Here is a 25,352-nt window from a genome sequence, read left to right on the forward strand (position 1 = left end):
CTGATTTTTCATACCTAAGCCACCAATAATCGATTTTGTCCCCCGAAAAAGACAAAGGCCTCGTTCATTTCACCGATTTGAGTTTTATTACAGTAAAAAGTTCTCAGAAACAGTCACATTTAACTTTTTTGCTACAGTAAAAAACTCTCACATAAAATCACATCTTAACTCGAATTACAAACTCAAATCAGCGAAGTGAACATGTCCTAATCATTCAACTCATCAGAGTGTTGGTTTTGGGTGTTTGAACTTGGCAAAATCTACTCACTTTTTATTAATATTTTAGTCAAAATAATTTAAATGAAAGGGCAAAATCAGAAAGTTGTCCAAACACATGCCGAAATGTAAATGTTAAATTTTTATCTGAAAAAAAAAATGTTTTAGAAGGTAAGAAAAGCGAGGGATTTTTTTTTTTTTTTTTTTTTTTTGGATAGGATGAGGAATCTTTTTTAACGATGATTTAGTTCAACTATAGAATGATTTCTTAACTTTGTCTTTCATAATTCAAGGACTAAATTAAGTTATTCTTAAAAAAAGGAGGGGAAAAAAGGATTTAATTAAGTTATGTCCGTGGCAAGAAAAACAATAATATACCTAGTTATATTTACTTTAAGAAAATAAACTTATATATATATTTGTCTTCATAAGATGACTTTTTCTCGAACAAAAAAGTAGTAATAGATTTCTACCAAAAGAAAAGGTAATAGATAAATATGTGGGTCATGATAATTTTTATTCTTGTGCATATTCTTTGGAGAAAAAGGTGCAATTATTTAAAGCAAGGTAGAAAAATCTTAGCAATAAATATTGTACTTTTTTCCCCCTGTTGACGGAACTAACTAGCTACTATACTTTGCTTGTATTTTCTTGAAACATTTCTCATGGCGATAAGCATAACATGTGGAAATTTAACCAAAAAAAGTAACCATTACATGTGGAAACTTTTGCAATTCCGGGTCAAAATAATACGCGGCCTAAAACACATCAAAATTGTACAATAATCTAATAAAAGTCAAAATAAAAAATAAAAAATCAATTGGCTATATTTCTTCTTCCTCTTCTTTTATTTATTTATTTGTTTTTTTTTTTCTTTTGGGAATCGGGGTACCTCAACCAGATAACCACAAATGAAATAAATGCTGCAAATTAAAAGGGCTTACTAGAAAAGTAAGTATAATAATTTCCGTGTACTTTATCTGTCTTTTCTAATATTCAATTGTTCTTAATCCTTATGTTATATGCTTATAAATATATATATATATATATCATGTAGGAGGTTGTATTTATGGACTATATATTGACAGGGGAGTTAACATCATCGGGTATTATCCAGACACGTTTAATACGTAGATGACTTCATAGAATATGTGTGTATATATATACAATATTATATGAGATTGTCCTGTATAAGATACTTTTGAAATACTTGGATATATATTTTTAAACTACTAGAAGTATCAATTTAATATATTCGGATATAAAGACAGTTTCCTGACCATCGGAAAATAGAATACCAATATTATAATTTAAAAAAAAAAAAACAATATTTGGCTATCATTTGTGAAATGTGGTATAGCCACGGCATATTAGTGAGGGCGTGATGTTAATTACAATATAAATTCGGTCCACAGTTGATTAGCAAATAAATAAATAAATAAATCGGTCCACAGAAAAAATAACTTTATAACAAGGGATGATTACCTTGTTAAATATTATTGAATCAACAGGAAAAGTAAATAACTATGACTAATTGGCAAATTAGAATGATGATTATTGGGGCCAAAAGTAGCTACCACCATTACTTTTATTATTGTTATTTGGATAACTTTTTGGTAAATTATTGTAGTGGTAGACAATAGATTTAATTTTTAACAATTAATCTTTACAAAATTTCGTTAAATTTACATATTTTCCTGAAACTGTATAATATTATATAATACCGATTGAGTTAAAAAAAGCAAACAAATAAATAAAGGACATTCCTAACAATAATACGTTTGCATTCCTCTTTACCCAATAGAGTCAATACACTGCCAACTTTGTAAAAATTCTATGGGAAAGCATAGAGTGTTTGGTAGAGGGATTCGTTCCCTGATTCAAATCATGATTTGTAGTTCGTTACAGTATTTTTTCTCACAAAAAATACACATAAATCAAAAATAATTCGAATCACATGATTTAAATTCTCCAACCAAACATCCTAGTCTCATCTGGGTCAATCTTTTTTCTATCTTATCTTATTGCTAAAGAGCACATAAATCCATGTTTTCTCTTGCTTTCTTTCTTTCTTTCTTTTTTTATAAAGAAAAATCCGTGTTTTCAGTTCAAAGAGAAGTAGATTTGAATTAATGACAGTGAGAATTTATTAACAATAAACTTTAGGACAAGTGGACTAATATAAAATATTATCCTTACAGGGGTTGGATCAATGAAAAAGCCAAGTTATATTAGCAACTATTATTAGTACGTGAATTATTATGGTTAAATTAATTTTCTAAGTTCATCTTTATTTCAATTTGCAAATGTTAATACTAATATTATACATGATTTATATATATAATATGAAAATAATGTATTTGATATGTTGTTCTATTTTGTACTCAGATGCATAATGTTATTTAAATTTTGCATTTACTTTTTTTATAAATTATATGCTTTATAACTTGTAAAAAAAGTATTTTTAATTCTAATTTTAAATAATATTAAAATGTCAATATTATAATTATTAAATAAAAAAGTCAACACATCAACTAATGACAATTAAATGAAATATGTGTTATATTTTGTGCTAAATTTGACAGTAAATATAATATTTATCAAATTTGATATTAAATATAACATTGCATTGAAGAGATTTTATCTTGGCTGAATGCTAAATCTTGGAATAATTAGCATAAAAACTTGTTTAACTTGGCATCGTAGGTATTGCTATATTTAGTTTCTTCCCAATAAAAGGCAAATAAAAAAAAAAAGGCGTGTTAGTAATTTATGAGAAACAATTGTTATAACCCAACTTTTCTTATGAATTTTGCACCTCAAAAAGGTGAAACAACCATTATTTTATTTAAAAGATAAATAAAAAACAACAATTTCATTCAACTAATACAAATATTAGAGTTCAAGATCAAGCAACAAATCATACCATTACCACACTTACCAATTGGGGTGCACATAACTCCGCAACAAAAATAAGAGGACGTTTGGTTTATGAATTCAGAATTATTCTCAATTTACGTATATTTTTTGTGAGATAAAATATTGTAGCAAACTACAGACTATGGCACGGAATACCTTATACTTCAAGTGTATGTTCTAACTCTCTTGTTGATGTCAATCTTATTCGACTAAAATCTTTCAAAATCTAGTACTCGTAAGCTACAAAGCTGGTAAGAAACCACATAAAACAAACAAAAATGATGAACGTAAAAAGATTAACATAACAAGATTAAGATATGAGTTGATTAAACTTATCACCATTTTATATCTAAGTGGATACAGATCTTTATTCATTACGAAATTACTAAACCATAAAATAAAAGAAAAATAAATAAATAAATATATCCTACAGAGAGAAAATCGCTAGGGGATTGAGATAAGAAAAGAAGAATAGGCAAATAAATATGAGAATTGGGCCTAACTCTACAAATAGACAAAAACACGTACTTGAACCGTAAAATAAAGATTTCCTGGCAAAACAATTTTTCTATTGCTTTTATTGTGACTAGTTGAAAGCACGCGCATATTCGACGTGTTATATTTTGTTGGATATAAATATCTAAAATTTATTGTAATTTTTGTATTTACTTATTATTCTTTTAAGAATTTAGTTTAGTAAAAAATAAAGAAAAATTTAAGTAGAGTATATTTAAAAAGAAAACAAAGTTTTTAGTGGACCAAATTACAAAAGAGTGAATTTTTACGGGGTACATATAACGAACATAAACAAAGGATTAAATGATGCAAATAAAAAATAAGGGAGGACCAAAAGAAAAAAAATCAATAAAAAGAAAGAAAAAACTGGAATCAAAAAAATATTTGGGGGAAAAAAATGTTTTAATGGGCTAATTATAAAAGATACCTATAGTTACAAATTTTGATATAAGAGAAATTATATAGAAAGTAGTTAAGTAGGGGCGTTTGAAGATAACTATTAACCATTCAAGAAAATAAGAGAGAAATAAATTATATAAAAACATCCATACAAATTTTTTTTCTAAAAATAAAGGTACAATAAGATATTTTTTAAAAATACAACGTAAAAAAGTTAAACTATAAAGCAACATGCACAAAATAAAAAAAAATAAAACATTTAAAAATATCAAAAGAAATCAAAAAGTAGAAAAAGATAAAAAAAAAGGACTGTCACATGGTAGCGTGTGAAACGATGGAAAAGTACTGTAGAAAAAAGTTTTACCTTGCCTTTTTCTAATTAATAAATAATAAAAAAACTTTCTGCCACGTGACAGTAAAGGGCAACCCCTCGTTAATAACACTAAAAGGGTTGCGTCTAGATTGTTTAGTTGTTAGATTTATGACATGATTCGAATTATGGTTCATGATTTATTATAGTATTTTTTTTCATAAAAAATATACGTAAATTGAGAATGATTCTGAATTCATAAACCAAACGTCTAGATTAGATAATTATATTTGTAAAAAAAAGCGGGTGCGTTTAGAATTCGTTCTAAAATAATTTTATTTTTTATATGAAAATATAAATTAAAATGTTTTTAATCTTAGACATAAATCATTTTTGAAAATGCGTTTGGTAGTTTTATCAAGAGATTATTTTTAGTATAAAAAAGCTCATTAATGTCTCTCTGTTCGAGAGAGGATAAAACGAAAACAAAAAATGAAAAACGACTAAAAAATTATTTTTTATTTCTCTCTCATTTTACACTAAACTAAAAAATCATTTTCATTTCTGTTTTTTGTCTTTAATTGTGCAAAACGCCGTTTTAAAATCGTTCTCATTTTTTTCTCAAAAAATGTAAAAAATGAAAACAAGAATAATTCCAAACACGATAAATATTATTATTAGTAAACCTAAATGTAAAGAAAATCAATAAACATTGTATTAGTTGCTTTAGCTAAAAAGAATAATAAACAAAAAAAAAACCATTCATTTCCCATCCCACATATATGTGTATACATATGGGTGTTATTTTAATATTTATCTATCAGTAGATATTATTATTTAAACCGTGTAATACTTGATCAAACAGTTGTAATAAATTGGATAATTTACCTAAAAAATATATGACAATAAATAAAATTTAATTCTTACCACACACACATTAAGTTTTTATATTTGATATGTAAACTATCAATAAAAACGTAACAATTGAAAACTTGTATTCGTCAAAATCTTATATTTTATTGTCTAAAATTACACAATGTTTGTACAAAGACTAATGACCCCAATGTTACCTCATTTCATTGTAACATTTGCATAACCTAAGGTTTGTTTTTTTCAATCTACTTAATTGATTTGATGTTATGGTTTGTGCGGAAGGGCAAAAATGCTCATATTCATGGTGGAAAACTTATGCAGCCTGAACATCTTTTAGAGACTGCAAGTGCGTGAATCCACGAGTTTTAGTCGGCTCATATTGATGTGTAGAAGTCTACGATCTTACTTGTTTCATTGAGACAGCAATGGCAGCCTCATAATGGAATGTTTGTTTTAAGGATTTATTTTTGGTTATGCATCATAATTTTTAGTTTTCTACAGTATTTTTTTCTCATAAAAAATTTAAATTTCAAAAATCAGAATTATAAATCATGGTTTTAAATTCATGAATTAAACGTCCTATTAATGTTGATGCATCTGTTACTACTAATGGTGTTTGTATAGGTGTTAGAGGACTTACAAGGAACGCATCCGATTTTGTGCTTGGAGCCTTCTCGAAGAGGATAACAGGACGCCTTCCTCCCCTTGTTGCTGAATGTATTGCCATTAGAGAGGGAATGTGGCCTTCATGTGTCTAAGGTAAAAGTTGACTCAATAAACGCAATTTGAGCTGTTGGAGAGTTTCTAATTTTAAATGACTTCAAGATCTTAATAGATAAAGTTAATAGTGGTTCTTACAGTTACATTTCTTGTCATTGTAATAGGACTGCCCACATATTGGAAAAATGTTCTCATTATTAAGAAGAAGGTTGTTTTTGGTTAGAGGAATTTTTCAGTTATATTGTTGAATTAACTCATTTGGATTTGAAAAAAATAAAGAAATACTTTGCTATTTATCTCTTTCTATTTCACTTCAACTTTCTCCTCCTCTTCCTTTTGGACATTTTAATCACCACGCGTTGCCGTTTACTCTATAAAAAAAAAAAAAAAAAAAAATCAAGACTAATTACCTCCTGGCTTGCACATACAAACAAGAAAAAGACATGATTTTATTGGTATAATTACTAATGTTTATCCTTGGTTGGTTAAAATTCCGATTCATTTGATAACAATAGTAAGATAGCGATATGACTTCATAATTCCATTAAGGAATCCTTTGCAGTTAAGAGAGATCAAAACTAAATACTGAAAAGTTTTCAAATCCCTCACCACAGCCCGTTTTGTTGGAGGATTCGTTCTCTGATTCGAATCATGGTTCATAGTTCATTACAGTATTTTTTCTCACAAAAAACACAAATAAATCGAAAATGATTCTAATTTCATAATTCTAATCCATGAACCAAACATGACCTTATTAAACAGTTATTAGTTTCACTTATAAAGGAAAAGGATCATAAACTTTGATTAGCAAAAAAATATCATAAACTTCATAAACTTTGATTAGCAAAAAAAAAGATCATAAACTTCATAAGGAGGTGAATTCTGATTTTCTAATTTCAAACCGAATTCAAATAGAAAAGCTCATCCAAATTGAGTATTTCATTTTTTTTTTGTTTTAAATATAATGTTCCTTTAAATAGGTCTTATAATTCGAATTGCTCGAAAATTAACTTAAACATATGAAACACACTCCTATATCCGTGTAAGTCGCAACCGTCTATTATCATTGCATCTAAGAAAACTTGTAAAAACCCTTTTAAAGTTGTTCATAATCATCAATATATCTCCCACCTTTTAGATTATGCCGTGGAGCCTACGGTGATGAATGACTAAAGATAGACACGCATCACTGATTAGCAACTGTTTTAAGATCCGTTTAATTTATTAATTTGAGTTGAGATGTGAGTATTTTTATGTAAAAATTTTGTATTAAAATAAAAAAATTAAATATAATTATTTTTTAAATTTTTTTACTATAATAAAATTTAAATCGGTAAAATAACGAAGCCCTAATCATTTCTCTTGGTTGGTTACCTGATTAGAAAAAAAAAAAAAAAAAGAAAAAAATGGTTGGTTACCTGGTATCCTCGTCTTTTCTAATTAGCTCTAGCCACGTCAGAAAGAAATAAAACAAGGCTGTTAACCTGCATGAAAAGTAAAAAACAAAAATAAAAGGACCAAGATCCGAACAGGCAATTCAATCACAACCGTCAAACAAAGCACTTTTCTAGCACGTCCGATATACTATAGATGTTCGACACGTGTGCTTCACACCTACAACCGGACAGTACGGTCTGGTTTGTAAAATAATTACCCACGCGCACCATATCTACAAACTTCGTATTGAGATTTGAGACCGTTCGTTTTTACGAAAACAAATTCTAGCCACCGTAGATGCAGCACGTGTAATCAACAAAGATCAAAACGGCGGGGACATCCAATAAAGACGAAAGGTACGGGCCACGTCGGAAACCAAAAAAATCTAATAACGAGAAAAATGTTGGTGTCGTTTTTGTAATTTTATCAAACTTTAGGTCCTAATACGCAAAGCCCTAATTTTCCGTTTATTTCAACTAAAATCTCCCACGAAACTCACTGATTACTGTAGGGGAGAGAGAAACTCAGAACCACTCTCTCTCACTTTAACTCCGTCTTTCTCTCTCTACAACAGGTACGCTTTCTAACCCTAGAACCCGTTTCTTTTCATTTTTCTCTTTTGTCTTTCTTGTTGGCTATGGAAGAAGAAATGATTTTTTGTTGAAGGTATATATAATTTTCTGTTTATGTAGGTGACTTTCTGTATATGGTTTGGATAAAGTTCTATTTTTGTGTGTATTTTTAGATGTTTTGATGGGGAAAGGTAGACCTAGGGCTGTTGAGAAAGGAGTATTAGGGCAGAATTCTTGCGTTTCTTTATGTGGGTCATTGAATATCCCATCTGGGCCTGTGTATTATCCAACTGAGGATGAATTTAGAGACCCTTTGGAGTATATTTATAAGATCAGGCCAGAGGCTGAGCCATATGGGATTTGTAGGATTGTCCCACCAAAGAGTTGGAAACCCCCATTTGGGTTGAATTTGGAGTCCTTCGAGTTTCCGACGAAAACGCAGGCCATTCACCAGTTGCAGGCACGGCCTGCCTCGTGTGATTCCAAGACTTTTGAGTTGGAGTACAATAGGTTTTTGGAGAATCATTCGGGGAAGAAGCTGACGAGGAAGGTCCTCTTCGAGGGGGAGGAGTTGGATTTGTGTAAGTTGTTCAATGCCGTGAAGCGGTACGGCGGGTATGATAAGATTGCAAAGGAGAAGAAGTGGGGGGATGTTTCGCGGTTCGTGACGTCTGCGAGGAAGATTTCGGAGTGTGCGAAGCACGTTCTGTCTCAGTTGTACAGAGAACATTTATATGATTATGAAATTTATTACAATAAGTTGAATCAAGAAGCGGGTAGGAGTGGTAAGAGGGGAATGCATGAGGAGAGGAGGAGTGAATGTGGGACGGAACATTCGGGTTCTAAAAGGAGGAGAAAGAATAGTGAGGGCGAGAAAATTAAGATTTGTAAAGTGGAGGAGGAGGAAGAGCACGATCAGATATGTGAACAATGCAAAAGCGGTTTACATGGGGAAGTGATGCTTTTGTGTGATAGGTGTAATAAAGGGTGGCATATTTATTGTCTCTCTCCGCCCTTAAAGCAGGTTCCGCTGGGCAACTGGTATTGCTTAGATTGCTTAAATTCTGACAAAGATAGCTTTGGTTTTGTGCCCGGTAAACGTTACACAATTGATGCTTTTAGGCGCATGGCTGATCGGGCCAAGAAAAAATGGTTTGGGTCTGCATCTGCTTCTAGGATGCAAATAGAGAAAAAATTTTGGGAGATTGTGGAGGGGTCTGTTGGTGAGGTTGAGGTGATGTATGGCAGTGACTTAGATACTTCTATCTATGGAAGTGGTTTTCCTCGTGTTGATGACCAGAGACCTGAGTCAGCTGAAGCTAAGGAATGGGATGAATACTGTAGTAGCCCATGGAATCTCAATAACTTGCCCAAGTTGAAAGGGTCCGTGCTGCGAGCTGTCCATCACAACATTGCTGGTGTTATGGTGCCTTGGCTGTATATTGGGATGCTATTTTCATCTTTTTGCTGGCATTTTGAAGACCATTGTTTTTATTCCATGAATTACCTTCACTGGTATGTATGCTGATGTTCCTTAAAAGTGTCTTTTTATTTTCACATATGATTGTAGCCACATGGCTTCTCTTTTGTGCACTTTAATGCTTAAGAAACAATTGAGCTACTTTTTTACTTGTTTGAGTTTAAATTCCTTGTGTTGGAGCGAGATGATATATTTGCTATTCGACCTTGAATAATTCTTTTGATTTCAAACGTTTGCTTGAGTTAGGTGATTTTCTGGTGTGCATGTGTTTGTTGCGCTCACACATTGTAACATGTTTGAACTTTTAGGGGAGAGCCAAAATGTTGGTATAGTGTGCCAGGTGGTGAAGCCGATGCATTTGAAAAGGTAAATTACTGCTCTAATATGGAACGTGTCATGCTTTACATTTTTAAAACATGGTAATTTTGCCTTTCTTAATTTTTTTTGATATACCGATGACAACATTTAGCTCGAGGCAAGGGTTTAAATTTATCTGATTGAATTCAATTTTGTTTTATTGCTTGCGGATGTCTGATTATGTCGATAATGGACATATCTGCTTGTGTGTTTATATATCTGTGTGTCAAATGTTTTGAAGTGTGCATATACATATATGTTATGCTTTCCCCGTTTAGATTAGCAGCTGCCTATGAAATGTGGATTTTGTTTGTTTAAGTCTTGTTCAGATGCTTGCCAATCAATTGGGTTTCCTCTGCCCCTTCTCCCTTTTGTAATCATTAAATTGTATAAAGTGCTTTGGCTTAAATTTTATACTTTCATCTAGGTGATGCGCAACTGTCTTCCTGATCTTTTTGAGGCGGAACCAGATTTGCTCTTTCAGCTTGTTACCATGTTAAATCCGTCAGTTTTGCAAGAAAATGGAGTTCCCGTTTATACAGTACTGCAGGTATGATGGACCTGAACACTATATTCCCGAATGCGATCCTTTTCACTTTTTGCTCGACAAATTTCGCTGCAAAAAGTTATAGATGGAATTAGCAATAGAAGTTCACTTTTCGCTCAACAAATTTCGCTGCAAAAAGTTATAGACGGAATTAGCAATAGAAGCTCTCATGATTCTCTTGGCGGAAATGAGCTTTACTACTTTTGAAAAAATTATGAAGGGATTAAGGTTTAAGTGAACTTTAATTTGATTGGGGTTTTGACTTCCCAGCCTATAATAAGCCTTTGAGTTCCTTTTTGATCTTTAGCTGGTCTCTGTGTTATGTCCTTGAGATGACTCTTTTCATGCTTGATCTCACCAGGAGCCTGGGAATTTCGTGATCACTTTCCCCAGATCTTACCATGGGGGCTTTAATCTTGGTACATTTTTGCTCACAAATCTAGTCCTAATCAATTGATGGAAACAGTGTAATTAATCAACATTTATGTACGTGCAACAAATAAGACTTTATTTTGGGCTTTTCAGGTTTAAATTGTGCGGAGGCTGTCAATTTTGCTCCTGCAGACTGGCTACCTCATGGCAGGTTTGGAGCAGAGCTGTATCAGTTATATCGTAAAACTGCTGTTCTGTCTCATGACGAGCTTCTTTGTGTATTAGCTAAGGTTATAAGCTTGCTTCCATGAAAATTTGCTTTTTAATTCCATTTTTCAGTAGATGGATTTACTTTTTCTTGGTATTCCTTCATCTTAGCAGTAATCTTGATTTCATGGGCCTGCAATTATAGAGTTTGATGATTCTCAGCCTAATTCTCATTCTATTTTTACCAGATTGAATGTGATAGCAGAGTAGCACCTTATTTGAAGAATGAATTGGTTAGGATTTATACAAAAGAGAAAACTTGGAGAGAGAAGCTTTGGAAAAATGGCATTGTTAAGTCATCTCCTCTGCCCTCTCGTAAATGCCCTGAATATGTTGGTACCGAAGAGGTACTACTGTCACACAACTTGTCTCTTTTGATTTGGCTTGATGCTATTTGAAGATGATAATCTTTCTAATGTGTGTGGTGGTGGATTTTTACAGGACTCAACATGTATAATATGCAAGCAGTATCTTTATCTTTCAGCAGTCGTCTGTTGTTGTAGGCCTTCGGCTTTTGTATGTCTGGAGGTCCGTACTTCTTACTCGTCCTTTGTCGTGCTATTATTCACGTCGTAACACTTCAAGCACGTAATTTTGAGATTTCAAATGTTCATTAAAACATCAAGTAATAAGGAGAACAGCCAAGCTTTGCATTTTGGTTCCCGACTTCTGGTCTCTTTAAAGTTTTTCTTTTTGGCGATTGTTGACTGAACATTTGGTTCTCATTCAGCACTGGGAGCGCCTTTGCGAATGCAAATCCAGTAAACACCGTCTTCTCTACCGTCATTCACTTGCTGAATTGAATGACTTGGTACTTGCAGTGGATAAATATTGTTCAGAGGAGACGACAAAAAGTAGGAACAAGCGAAGGGAAATCTCTTCCTCCAATGAACCAAGAACTTTGAGCAAAAAGGTCCTCTTTCTTTCTTCTTTTTCCTTTGTTTTGTTTTGTTTTTTGTTTTTTTGCTTTTTAAATTCCTCTCATGCTGTTTGCCCTTCTTTACTGTCATCTAGTTTTATAGCGCCCTTAACTGGAATATAGGTCTCATTGTTATAGGAAAGTTGTTTTGTTTGGTATTCTAAGACATTGTCATCTATGCAGGTGAAAGGTGGTCAAATTACTTACAATCAACTTGCAGAACAATGGCTTATGCGCTCGAGTAAGATTTTTCAGAATACGTACTCTAGAGATGTTTATGTTGCTGCGTTAAAGGAAGCTCAACAGTTTCTGTGGGCTGGTGAAGAGATGGATCCTGTAAGTTTCATGTGTTGCCCTTAAATTTCAACAAAAGAGGGAGGAGTATTGTTTTAATCAATTTTCTTCTTTACTTCTGGATGTAGGTGAGGGATATGGCGAAAAATTTAGTTAATGCGCGGAAATGGGCAGAAAGTGTTAGACGATGTGTGTTTAAATGCAAAAAATGGTCACGTCATCAATGTGATGGTTTAGAGAAAGTTCACTATGACCTCATAAATGAATTGCTGAGTGCTAATCCTTTGCCTTGTAATGAGCCTAGGCATATTAAATTGAAGGTTGCTTTTTCTGGAGAGTGGTTTCTTTCTCTACCATGTGATTATGTAGCCTAGCAGTTGAAATTCTTGAACTGATCACTCTCTCTCTCTTCCAGGATTATGCTGAAGAGGCAAGGATTTTAACGCAGGAAATCAACACTGCTTTGTTAGCAAGCTCAAAAGTATTTATACATGAATAATTTCTGTATTCTTTTTTTTTTCCCCTAATGATTCGTTTATTTCATTTCAATGATTGATATTTTTTCTTATAATTATCACTGCAGATATCTGAGTTAGAGCTTTTGTACTCTAGAGTTCAGGACTTACCAGTCCATGTGAAAGAGAGCAAAAAATTATCCCAAAAGATTTTGGCGGCAAAAGTAAACACTATATTACTCATTTATATTCTAATTTTCTTGGTAAATCTTAGTTGTTAATTAATCTAGTTCTTTTATTGAGGTAGGTCTGGCTCGAAAATGTAACAAAATGCATGTCTGAAAAAGGCCCGGCTGCAGTTGAGGTTGAATTTCTTTACAAGTTGAAGTCAGAGGTGATAGTCTTTCTTTGTTTTTTTTTGGGAAAAGAGAAATTATTGATTTTTCATTCGTCCGTTTTAGTTTTCATATGCTAATGACTAATGCTGTGGCATATTGATGAATAGATTTTGGAGATCCAGATTCAATTTCCAGAGATAGAAATGCTTTTGGATTTGTTAAAGCAAGCTGAATTATGTCGTGCTCGGTGTAATGAAGTATTGAGATACCCCATTAACTTAAAGGTCATTCATATGCTTCTTTATATACATAGAAAAATTTATGACGTATGTATGTATATTTTTCCTTATGTGCTTTATGTTTTTAAGTTCTCAAGGCTGTGAACAATAAATTTTGCAGAATGTTGAAGTGTTTCTTCGAGAAATGGATAGTTTTACTGTCAATGTACCGGAGTTGAAGCTTCTAAGGGAATACCATGCTGATGCTGTTTGTTGGATATCCCGTTTTAATGATATTCTTCTGAACATATCTGAACGGGAGGATCAACATAATGCAGTGACTGAATTAACGTGCATCTTAAAGGATGGAGCATCCTTGAAAATTCAAGGTCTTGGCATGTGTTTTTTATTTTTTTTGTCTTTTGTTTTTATTTTCTCTCTCTTTTTTATTTTATTAGTTTTAAGTTTTACTTCCTGCCTAAATCTTTTGTATTTTGTTTTAATATTAAAAAAAAAAAAACAGTTGATGAGTTACCTCTTGTTGAGGTTGAGTTGCAGAAGGCTTGTTGCAGGGAAAAGGCACTAAAGGTAAAGTCATGGTTGTATCTTCTCTTATAAATCTTTTTATCCTCTCTCCTTTTTTTTCCCCCCTTGCTCTTTACGCATCCACCATTTTGTTTTGCTGCTTGAGCTTTGAGTTCAGTTTCAAAGTTACATGCACAAACATTTAAATCTTGTGGAATAAAACTTGTGCAGGCACGTAATAATAAGGTTTCTATGGACTTCCTCAGGCGACTGATGATAGAGGCTACACAGTAGGCATTCTTGCCTTTTTATTGTTGTTGTTGTTGGCCTTTTTTTTTTTTTTTTTTTTTTTTTTTTTTTACTTTCAATCGTTTTGTTTGCATTTTATTTCCTTTACCTTCTCTTTTATTTGGTTTGCTTGTTCTCAGGTTGCATATTGACAGGGAGAAATTGTTTGTTGACATGTCTGAAGCACTTGATGCTGCGACATGTTGGGAGGAAAGAGCAACAAATATTCTTTCACACGAGGCTGATTTGTGTGACTTTGAAGTTGCTATAAGGTTTTTAACGGTTTTTTTAGCCTGTTTAGTTTGCTGCGTTCATAGATTTCTATATGGTTTTTAAACTAATCAAGTTTGAATGTTGTAGGGGTGCGGAAGACTTGTGTGTGATTCTACCTTCTCTCAATGATGTCAAGGAGGCTTTGTCAATGGCTGTATCTTGGTTGGAAAGGGCAAATCCATTTTTAGTGTCTTGTTCCCCTTTACTGCCTGTCTCAAGCTCTTTGCCGAAATTTGAGGCCCTGCAGGTTCTTGCTTAATTCTACTTGCGATTTACAATGTTTTGATCGATATCCCTCTAGCTGATGATGTCCTTTGCAGGACTTAGTGTCCCAATCAAAGCTTCTAAAGGTGTCTTTGAAAGAAAGAAGGATGGTTGAGACAGTTTTAAAAGACTGTGAGGAGTGGAAGAGTGATGCTGGTTCTCTGCTGCAAGATGCGAGCCGCCTTTTTGACACGACTAACATTTGTGATGGATTAACCGGTGGTCTTATTTCGAGAATCGAGTGTTTAGTTACTAGAATTGAATTTGTCAAAAAAACAGGCTTATCTTTTGGTTTTGACTTAGACGAGATTCCAAAACTTGAGGATGCTTGTTCTACACTGCAATGGTGTGAGAAGGCCCTTTCTTTCTGCTCCAATGCTCCTTCTTTTGAGGTGACTATTTTCTTTAGTGACAAATCATATGCTTATGTTCCATAGCTTACGATACTGTTCCTTATGAACTTTAAAACTTGTGAAGCTTGTGATCCTTGCCATTTTTAATTCATTTGTGTCTCCTGAGTGAGTTGTTCAGTCCGTTTGTCTCCAATCTTATGGTTCAACACTTTGTAATTGATTTATGTCACGTTCCTTAACTAGATTTAATTAAAACCATAATAGTAATGAGCGCAACACGACCTTATAATGCCCCTAGTATGAGTTGACATGGACATTTATTACACACTTATATTGCTTCTTTTGCTTCCTGCAAATCTCCATATGTAAAAGAAAAAAGGTATACTTTCTGTCTTTTGTTTTGGCCTATACTATAGAGGACTCTGTGCTTATTGTTTATTTCCTTGAAGGATGTGGAGAACTTGATGAAAGCATCGGAACTTCTTCCCCGCACATTTGCTTCTAGTATTTTGTGGAGCTCATTGATTGATGGGGTCAAATGGCTTCGTCAAGCTTCTGAAGTAGTTTTTGTATGTTGCAAGTCTAAAAGATGCGGTTTGGGTGATGCTCAAGAAATTCTTGCCAATGCTCAGGTACTCATTTTTTGCTATTTTTGTTGCTCTTTGAAACTTTTTAAATCTCCAAGTTTCATGTCAACAATACAGTTTTGCTATTGATTCAGTTTAACAACTTAAGTATTCTGCTTGCAGTGTGGTAGTATCTACCCGTCCATGGTTGGTCAACTCGAAAATGCTATCAAGAAACACAAGTGAGTATCTATGCTCGTGACTCAATTTTATATTCTTCCCCTTACCCGCTCTCCACTCTCTTCACTTTCACCTTTGTAATTGGTAAACACAATATAACTCTTCCGAGAGAACATGACTTTGATCCCATGGAATCCAGTTCGACTCACAATTGTTGACCAGATTTTTTTTTTAATTATTTTTTTTCCAACTTTATACGATTTTTTTTTTTTTTTTTTTTTTTTTTGAAAAAGCTTTACCCGTGGAAAGTGTTCATATTCAAATAATCCAAAGTTTATTTACCATTCTCTTTTGTTACAATATTACTCAATTGTTTGTAATTGAACTCCAATCTAGGTCGTGGCAAGAGCAAGCATATAATTTTTTTTTCACTCTAGAACCTAGAGAACGATGTTGGTCTGTGATTTTACCGCTCAAGGTATGTGGTCCATGTCTGAGTTTTACGTGTTTTAAGTATTTTATTAAAAAAAAAACATTTCTCTTACAAACATGGCTGATATGGTTTTAACTTCTACAGGAAGTTGGGGTTGCCGATGCTTTCAGTTGCTCGGAACTAGAGTTGGTTTTGTCTGAGGTTGACAAGGTTGAGAAGTGGAAGCAATCTTGCATGGAAGTTTTAGGGACTTTAATTGAAGATGAGAATTCATTGCTCGGTGCTTTGAAAAAGGTTTCACTAGTTATTCCTCTCAGTTCCCATCTTAGTCCTTGTTGGTTTGGTTACAATCAGATGTATTTATATGATTTTATTTACATACAGATGTCGCAGACATTAGAGAGATCGTTGTACATATGTAACAAGTCATGTGGCTTGGAAGCAAGGGACTGTTTTTCATGCTGTTTTAATGACACTTGGAACCAAGAGTTTCTTACTTGTTCTATCTGCCAGGACTGGTAAGGTAGTTCTTGCTGTATTAAGGTTTTGTCGTTAATGTTAAGGTATTCCTATTTGCCTCCGCTAATAGGTAGACCTCTCACAGTTTCTAGTTGGGCTTGTATATTGAGGTTATCACATGTTTCATATATGTGTTCTTATATGAACAGTTACCATCTGAGGTGCCTAGGACCTGAAGCTACATGTGTAAAAAGCTCAGAAGTATTTCAATGTGCATATTGCCAGTATTTGGTAGTTGGATTAATTTCCCTTGATGGAGGCGGTCCTCTGGTATGTCTTCTTAGTAAGATCTGAAAGTTCAAAAGCTTGTATACCCCCCCCCCCCGCCAACACACACACACCAAAAAAAAGAAAAATATATATATTTCATTGTTTCTTCTTCTTGCAGAGATTTGTGGGAAAGCGTCCGGAACTTAAAATGCTTATTGAACTTCTATCCCAATGTGAAGATTTCTGTGTGCGGTAATAATAATATCCCAATTCTACTAAAACTCTGCATTTGATTTCTTCTTTGTGTTTTATATTTGCTATTACTATAGGTCAGTATTATTTATAATGGTCTCTGAAATTTTATTTAGGGCTGTCTATTTTGTAGAAAAAGAGACATAATATTACTAACATAGGACCAAGATAGATTTAAGAGAGCGACTAAGAGAGGACGAGGAGAGAGGAGAACTGAGGGAAGAAGTAGAAGAATTTAGAGAGAGAAAAATGGGATGAAATCTATATGTTCAACAATAATCAAGGTCTAAAGTAAAAAATAAAAATACTGGGTGTATTTGTAGACGCACAAAAACTAGTAATAAGATTTTAAACATAATAAAATAAACTTAAATAAATCCTAATAGATATATATGAATTTTCTTATGTTCCCTAAAAAAAAGTTTATATTTATGCCTAATATAAGTGAGTAATTTAGATTAGGATCTCTATCAATTACTTTTGTTCGATTCTGTTTCCAAGTTAAAAATGACCAAACTTCAAAAACCTGGGGAAGGATTTGAGTTTAGCTCCAAATTTCTCGGCATATATGTCATGGTAGCTTTGCTTGTTGTGCAGTATTGAAGAGAGAGAAATATTGAAAGAGCTTGTGGAGAAAGCTCTCTTATGCAAAACTCGCTTGACAGAAATAGTTGACATAGCATTAGCTTTTGTTGATAAAGACCTGCGTAGAATCTCTGGAAAACTAACTGCTGCTTTTAAGGTACGCCCTGGAACCTTTTGGTTGTGTATTGTACTCCAATTTCGATTTCTGTAACTCTGATCGAAATCTGTTTCATTATAAAGGCTACTGAAGTAGCAGGTGTTTACGACCATGAAGTTGATAGCAACCTCAAGTTGGCTGTAGCAAGGAACTCATGGAAACTCCAAGTGGATCGGTTACTTGAGGGTTCGCAAAAGCCAACAATGCAACCAATTCAACAGCGTCTGAAGGAGGTATGTGGTTTTTCTAATTGCTTGAGCCTTTTGCTTTTACTTGATAGTCCAGGTTTTAGAACGGTATATCTGTAGCAAACACGTCTGCTGTGAACCTTAAATATTAAGGCCTATAGTAGATTGTGGTAGTAATGCTTAGACGGGACCGAACATGATTGGAAAATAAACTCTCTTGATGAACCATGGAACATAGGATATCACTTCTTGTTATGAAGTTTTTCGATGCTTTCATTGATCAATTTTCGAAGGGTGCTTTGACACAGTAACTTGTATACTAAATAGGCTGTTTGTGCTTTTGTCTCTATTTAGTTGTTTTGTTGTAGTATTTTGATATTGGATTTTAAGTACACTGTGAAATGTGGCAGGGGCTCACTTTGAAAATTCCTCCAGAAGATCACTTCAGGCAGAAGCTTACGGAAGTGAAGCGCGTTGGCATGCATTGGGCAGATTACGCTAAGAAGGTTCTAACCGTTGCACTCTTTTTCTCTCTCTCTCTCTCTGTTTTTTTTTTGTTTGTGTTTCCATCATTTGAAGCTTTTACTTTTCTGTTAAACAGGTTGCGGGAGATTCTGGGGCTCTGGGCTTGGACAAAGTATTTGATCTTATCTCCGAGGGGGAGAATTTGCCTGTTCATCTAGAGAAAGAACTTAAGGTAACGTTATAACATATTTTGGGGGTTTTTGTTAATTCGTGTTTGTATTGTTTTTTAAACTAACCCTTTTTCTATGGTGCAGTTATTAAGAGCTCGCAGTATGCTTTATTGCATATGTCGGAAGCCGTATGGGCAGAGAGCAATGATTGCTTGTGATCAATGTGATGAGTGGTATCACTTTGATTGTATAAAATTAGTCTGTGTGCCGAAGATCTACATATGCCCTGCGTGTAAGCCTATAAAGGAAGAATTGCCGACGTCACTATCAGTGGATCACGAGAGGTTAGCCTGGTTATATATGTATATATATATATATATAAATATCTTGATGAGTTTTCTCTTACGTGAATTGCTTGTTGTTATCATATTTAATTCTGTCATGTTGTTTCCTAGAGATGTCAACATGTATGTTACATAGAGGTCAGAAGTAATCTACGCCAGTCTTTTGTTTGAATATGCTCTTTATGGAGCAGTGAAAAACATTCCAAAAGTTGGCAGACTTTTCCTTCTCAATAGTAGCTCAATCTTGTATAATCAGGCTTCTTGTTTGAGGTTTGAATGTTGTGGTATATCTATAAATGTTACCCCGATAAGTTTCTGAATGATCAACTGTGACCAATATGATTGTAAACTAGTATTTCCAATAATTGGGTTCTTCATAATGCTCTGTCAGATCATCGGATGCCAAATTTGTGGAGCCGAAGACACCATCTCCTCAGCACACAAAGTCGAGGAAGAAACCAAAAAAGGCCGAGTCCAGCCTAGCACAAAAGACGCTTCCGGTTACGGATCAAAATAACACCTTCGGGTGTTCTAGTGGGATTGAACGTCTATGGTGGCGAAACCGGAAGCCATTTAGAAGGGCAGCTAAGAAACGGGCAGAGCTCGAAAGTCTTTCGTTTTTCCATCCACAGCATTGAGCATGAAAGGCAGGAGGAGTTTACTAACCATTTGATTCATTCAATTGATTCTTACAGTTTCACAAGCGTTTCTTCCTGTTCCTTGAATCAATAAAGCGGGAAAGTTTGTGCCGTCTATTGTCTTGAATGCTTAGCAGCATATAAAATTTTGATTAAGATAACATAATGCTAATCCAATTGAGTTATCGTTTGCTTCATGCACATATTTTTAGCACAAGCATGATCAATCATCTTGGTTTCAGCCCATCAAGCATACTTTACTTTCGTTCTTAGGTTTCGTTTCATGTTGTACAGAAATTTGAATGAGAACACAAAAAACTACTCAGACAGAAATGATTTTAGAACTTGTTTTAAAATAATTTTATTTTTTGTATGAAAATAAAAATGAAAACGTTTTCAATCTCAGACAGAAATTATTTTTGAAAATTTGTTTGGTAATTTTAGTAAGAGATTGTTTTTAGTATAAAAAAATACATTAATGTCTCTCTCTCTACTCAGAGAGGAGAAAATGAAAATAAAAAATAAAAAATGATTAAAAGTTGTTTTTCATTTTTTTCTCATTTTACATTAAATTAAACAATTATTTTTATTTTTATTTTTTATTTTTATTGTGTTAAATGTCGTTTTGAAAATTTTTTCATTTTTTTTCTTAAAAAATATAAAAAAATAAAAACAAGATTAATTCTAAACACGGCCTTTATCCAAAAAAAAAAAAAAAATGCTGTGGGGTTCAGCATGGATCCAATTGCTTCTGGACAAATTAGCATCTGTATATGATTAAGGTGGTCAACCAATAATTTCCTCTTGTTGGGTTGTTATAGGCAATTATCAATGCTCATTGCTCCGTCAATTTTCATGTCTTTATATGGAAATTATTGTCAGACTAATTTAACTTCTTTTTTGTTTGTTTGTTATTTTTATGTTTTTAACGGTCACTTGAGCGCTCAATGTGAAAAGGGAAAATAAAACATAAACTAGAGGGGGACGTTATTGGTCTCCAAATTCTCAGCATATTGACACTGTTATTTGTTGACTGTTTGTCTGCAATATTAAAATTGATGAATAATTTCTAAAAGTTTAACATATGTGGTCATTTATTTATCCCGTAATAATTTGAAATTTACATAAACGGTTACATTATGTTCTTTTAAAAAAAAAAAGAGTTACATTATGTATAAAATATTCTTTTAATTACAATTGAAACTCAATTAAAAACAAGAATATTCTATACTTATTCTAACTATTTATGAAAAATTTAGTTATTATGAGATATAGATGTGATTATGAATGTTAAATTTTAAAAATTATTCATTAAATTTTAGTGTTAGAGACTAACGCTATTAGAAATTTTTCAGGAAATATTCTGTCAAAATTAATATTTAAAGCGTCACAATCCATTGTCAATAAAAATTGGCATTGAAAGTGGACCCCGCCTAAGCCCATTTGAGCAATACATTCAAGCCCACAAGTCCATATGTCTGGCCACATTCAGCGGCCCACTACTTCATCTCCTCCTTCCTCCCCACTCTGTCCACGTCCGACCCGTTTCAGGCCATCTCTCTCTCTCTCTCTCTCTCTCTCTCTCTCTCTCTCTCTCTGTTTTATTAACTTCTCTCCTCGTCTCTCCATTTTTCTTCACTGAATTCCATTTATTTAAACCTAAAAATTCTGAACTTGATTTTTGTTGAGTAGCTTAATCATCCGCCATAAATGAGGTACGTGAATCCGTTGCGGTTGTTTCAAGACTTGCTCAAGACGGACGGCTTCGAACGTGGTCGTTTGCTCGGCCTCGACGTTGGCAGTAAGTACATTGGCTTGGCCGTTTCCGACATCAACAACAAGGTTGCTTCGCCTTTAAGGTAAAATGAAATAGTCAAAATTCTAAACTATGCCTCGAAAAGGATCAGTATTTGAAGTTCTAGACTCGAAATTTCTCAATGCTTCAGTGTTATTTTCCTTCTTACTATTAGTTTTGAGTGGTTCTGTTCTGGGTTTTATTAGATTTCTCATCCTAGGGTTTGGTTTTCTGTTATTAGTAGGTTTAGTTTTCTGTGTTGTTAGATATCTAGGAACAGATCAGTATTTATTTAAGAATTAATTGCATTGGTGCGGCCTGAAATACAGTGGTTGGCAATTTGGACCCTTAACTTTCAATTTTCGACAAATAGGACTCTAAATTTAAGAAATGGTCCAATAGCTAACGGACATCAATTGCCCAAGATTTTTACACAAATGCACCCTCTAGACATTTTGGATCCTATTGGTATCTATTAATTGACGCTTTTTATTGGTTGGATAACATTGTCAAGGGTTGTAAAATTTAGGGTCCTAAATACCAAATTTAAATGTCTGGGGTTCAACATACAAATGACGACAAGTGCAGGGTGCAATTTGCCCAAATTAATGACATGATTTTCAGAGTCTGGTTAGTTTGCTCGAGTGGTTCTGTTCTGTATGTTGTAAGATTTTTCTGCCACTATGATTTGACTCTTGAGCTTGTTATAAGTGGGTTTTATTTTGTTTATGTGTTACACTTCTGTCTTCACTAAAGTTTCGTAGCGCTTTTCAGTGTTTTACTAAGGAAGAAATCCAACATTGAGGTGATGGCTGATGATTTTCAGACTTTGGTTAGTTTTGCTTTCTTTGTTACTGTTTTTTTTGTGAATTTTTGCACTACTGAGGATTGATTATTAACTGAGGCTGTTATATGTGGTTCTGCTTTTTCCTGTTAATTAGATATCTGAACTTTCTTTGGAGGGCTTTGTTGTAGGACTTCCTTTTGACAGACAACGGACTAATGATAACGTGAGCCTTCATATCATTAGTGATTTGAGAGTACCAGCGCTTTGTTCTCTTTTATGACGGTTGTTTTGATTTGCTTTGGTTTTTTAGGCTATGATGGTGAAGCTCTTTGTAGATGAACTTTACAAAACAGACAAACTTCAAGGTGTAAGATATACCTACTGGGACGAGCGCTTTACATCAAAGGTTGGAAATTCTGTGATTGATTTTGGCTAGTAGCTTTAAATGACTACACATACAAATTAAATCACTTCAAGTGGTTTTTGAGCCGAAAATATCATTGAATTGTTTGCAGAATGTAGAATTGCTGTTACAACCTTTGAATCTGAATCCGGTTCAGTCGAAGACTATTGTCGACAAGTTTGCTGCTGTTGGCATTCTGCAGGTGTTACTCTGTTCTTTCTGTACATGTACTCCATGCTATTTGATTAAAGCGTTTAAGTTGTAGCTGTGTTTTCAAAAAGAAATATAGAGAAAGGGTTATTGTCTATTTAAATATCCTAGTCAACAATCATTAAGAACCGTAACGAGAAGCTTTCAGGTATAGCATAGGTGAGTTTTGAGTATACTCCACTGAATGATTTGTTGTACTTGTGGCAGGAATACCTGGATTATGTGAACAGGAAGCTCAGTAAATGAAAAATGCCTCCAAATGGGTGTAAGCTTTTTGTTATATGCAAAAAAAGAGAAATATTAGTCTTGCACCCGCAATGTTTTACGTCAATTCCTTGATAAGTCATGTGATGCTTCAGTTTTCCTTTGGTTATTTCCAACTAGATATCAAGTTCGAAGAATCAGCAGGATAACAAAGCTTAGCAATTTGCAGGGCTAGTAATTTGCTTGACTAATATGGGATCTCAAAGTGTTCTCTTAGCTCAAATTTCGCGTCACATTTCGGATTCCGACAAGCATGCAGAAATATGATGGAACCATGTATATACAGATTTATAATAAAGACTTAATTGACGTTTTGGCAGGAAAAGTGGATGAATGCGATTTTTATGATCCATGCTAAGTCGCTTGGTTTCCTCTTCTTATCCCACCTCAGCCAAAAAAGAAAAAAAAAATTATGTTATAAACTTTGCAATGCTATAAATATTCCCGTTTGGGATTTTAATCAAGAGTTGTTATTGTCCTTATTTATGCTCATATTTCATTAGTTATACCCTTCTACATAAAGAGTATAACAACTTTGATTAACTTGACTACTGAAAAAAAAAAAAAACCTTCGATTAACTTGATAATTAGGTATTAAGAGCGTGTAAATTAGTTTAGGCTCCAGCTGATAGATGCTTGCATCTCTTAGACGTGCGCCTCTCTGTTACACATTTTCCCCCTTTCTTTTGAGAATTACTATTTGATTTACTATTGTTGGCTTTGTAAATCATATCTCCAATGTGTGTGTGTGTGTGTGTGTGTATATATATATATATATATATATTTATTTATTTATTTAAATACACACACATATGTAGGTTTCAAAGCACTTTAGTGTATTAACTTTTTCCAATTAAAAAAAAAAAAAAAACTAAACGATGAAAAAAGAGCTCTTCTAATTTTGACCTAAACAATGCACACACATATTTAAGAGCTATTTTTAAGAAAAAGAAAAAGAAAAGTAATCGGAGAGAGTGGGAATAAGTTGAAAGAGAGCTTTTTTTTTTTTCCCTTAAAAAAAATAGAGTGTCATGAACACTTAAATTAATAAAGTATCGTTCATTTTACCGATTTGAGTTTTCAGTTATAGATTTTTACAGTTAAAAACTTTTAAAAAATGTCACATCTAACTTTTTCTGTTACAGTTAAAAACTCTCAAAAAATATCACATCTCAATTTAAATTAAAAATTTAAATTCACAAAGCGAACGAGACTTAAGCACTCAGCACCGATTCAAAACCAAATAAATTATAATAAGGCAGCAAATAAAGTCTTATTAAAAATCAACTTCCTTAATTCGACTCAAAAGTCAAAATCCCAACTTGAATCAATTCGCAGGTTGAGTTTATTTGTGCCCTCTAATCTCGCTAGAACTTATTTTATTTATTTATTTACTTATTGGGAATCCCAAGACCTTCCCTTTCAACCACAGTTCTGCCATATCCAGCATGTGTCCGACTGGTCTAAACTGCCCAGAGACATTCTAATTATATTTTCGAGGACTTTCTTGCTCTCCGTTCGGTTTGTTCCTCATGGAGATCATCCGTCTCCAAGGAGATTTTCAATGCTAAATTCACATCAACAACTTCCATGACTGATGTTCTGCCAGAGGAATTGCAGATCACGTACCCGAATATGCAAGTTTTACAGACTCTCGAAGCGAAAAATCTACCGAATCTCACAGCTTCAAGAAGTGTATAGAGCAGAAAGAATTTACTCTTCCTTGGGATGGAGTATAAAAAACAAAAACATGAAAGTAACTTAGGGCCGTTTAGTTTGCTGATTCAAGTTTTTAATTCGAGTTGAGATATGACTTTATGTGAGAGTTTTTTACTGTAATAAAAATGTTAGATGTGAGTATTTCTGAAGGTTTTTTATTGTAGCAAAACTTAAATTTTAAACTCGGATCGGTGAAATGAACGGACCTTATATTTGATTGAAATAAAATTTGACCTTTATTTTAGAATAATTAAAATTTTTCTATGCCTTGATCCGTTTAATAATTAATATGGCCTGCATCAAGAAACTTACTCTTTATATATATATATATTTATATATTTACCAAAAAGAAAACGAGTAAGTTATTCAAACTTTTTTACGCCACATGCGTAATTTGCTTGGTCTTCTCATAATTTTACTCTGAGAATTCTAATTCTATTGCAGTAATAATATTTTAAAATAGAAACTTTTTTTTTGGGGGGGGTAAACACACACACACACACACTTTCAGACAAAGAAAAAAATATTTGATAGTTTCTTTTTCTACAAATGAAA

At 33.3% G+C, this 25,352-nt stretch overlaps 2 protein-coding genes across 3 annotated transcripts; both read left to right on the top strand.

Moving 5' to 3' along the window:
• The first annotated feature begins 7,901 nt into the window (after window positions 1-7,901).
• Window positions 7,902-19,816, top strand: LOC21407032 (lysine-specific demethylase rbr-2). The gene is made up of 34 exons (XM_024175469.1): window positions 7,902-7,964; window positions 8,083-9,477; window positions 9,751-9,808; window positions 10,227-10,349; window positions 10,708-10,765; window positions 10,872-11,008; window positions 11,174-11,332; window positions 11,427-11,513; window positions 11,716-11,898; window positions 12,088-12,240; window positions 12,327-12,518; window positions 12,614-12,679; window positions 12,782-12,877; window positions 12,961-13,047; window positions 13,159-13,275; window positions 13,391-13,598; window positions 13,733-13,797; window positions 13,966-14,024; window positions 14,163-14,294; window positions 14,383-14,542; window positions 14,616-14,951; window positions 15,362-15,544; window positions 15,662-15,720; window positions 16,055-16,136; window positions 16,236-16,385; window positions 16,476-16,609; window positions 16,760-16,880; window positions 16,999-17,072; window positions 17,670-17,814; window positions 17,898-18,047; window positions 18,413-18,508; window positions 18,604-18,699; window positions 18,782-18,981; window positions 19,373-19,816. The coding sequence occupies exons 2-34, from the start codon at window positions 8,144-8,146 to the stop codon at window positions 19,617-19,619; spliced, it is 5,547 nt and encodes a 1,848-aa protein (XP_024031237.1). The 5' UTR covers window positions 7,902-7,964; window positions 8,083-8,143; the 3' UTR covers window positions 19,620-19,816.
• A 1,331-nt stretch (window positions 19,817-21,147) lies between these two features.
• On the top strand, window positions 21,148-23,555 carry LOC112094575 (putative pre-16S rRNA nuclease). Of its 2 annotated transcripts, none has more exons than XM_024175856.1 (7): window positions 21,148-21,478; window positions 22,189-22,246; window positions 22,356-22,424; window positions 22,512-22,607; window positions 22,717-22,806; window positions 23,022-23,079; window positions 23,199-23,555. In XM_024175856.1, the coding sequence occupies exons 1-6, from the start codon at window positions 21,330-21,332 to the stop codon at window positions 23,058-23,060; spliced, it is 501 nt and encodes a 166-aa protein (XP_024031624.1). In that variant the 5' UTR covers window positions 21,148-21,329; the 3' UTR covers window positions 23,061-23,079; window positions 23,199-23,555. The 2 variants fall into 2 exon arrangements, with proteins under 2 accessions (XP_024031624.1, XP_024031630.1); XM_024175862.1 differs by having other exon boundaries at window positions 23,248-23,555.
• The last annotated feature ends 1,797 nt before the right edge of the window (window positions 23,556-25,352 follow it).

The sequence above is a fragment of the Morus notabilis genome, unplaced genomic scaffold (genome assembly GCF_000414095.1).
Source record: "Morus notabilis unplaced genomic scaffold, ASM41409v2 Scaffold297, whole genome shotgun sequence".
Classification (NCBI taxonomy): domain Eukaryota; kingdom Viridiplantae; phylum Streptophyta; class Magnoliopsida; order Rosales; family Moraceae; genus Morus; species Morus notabilis.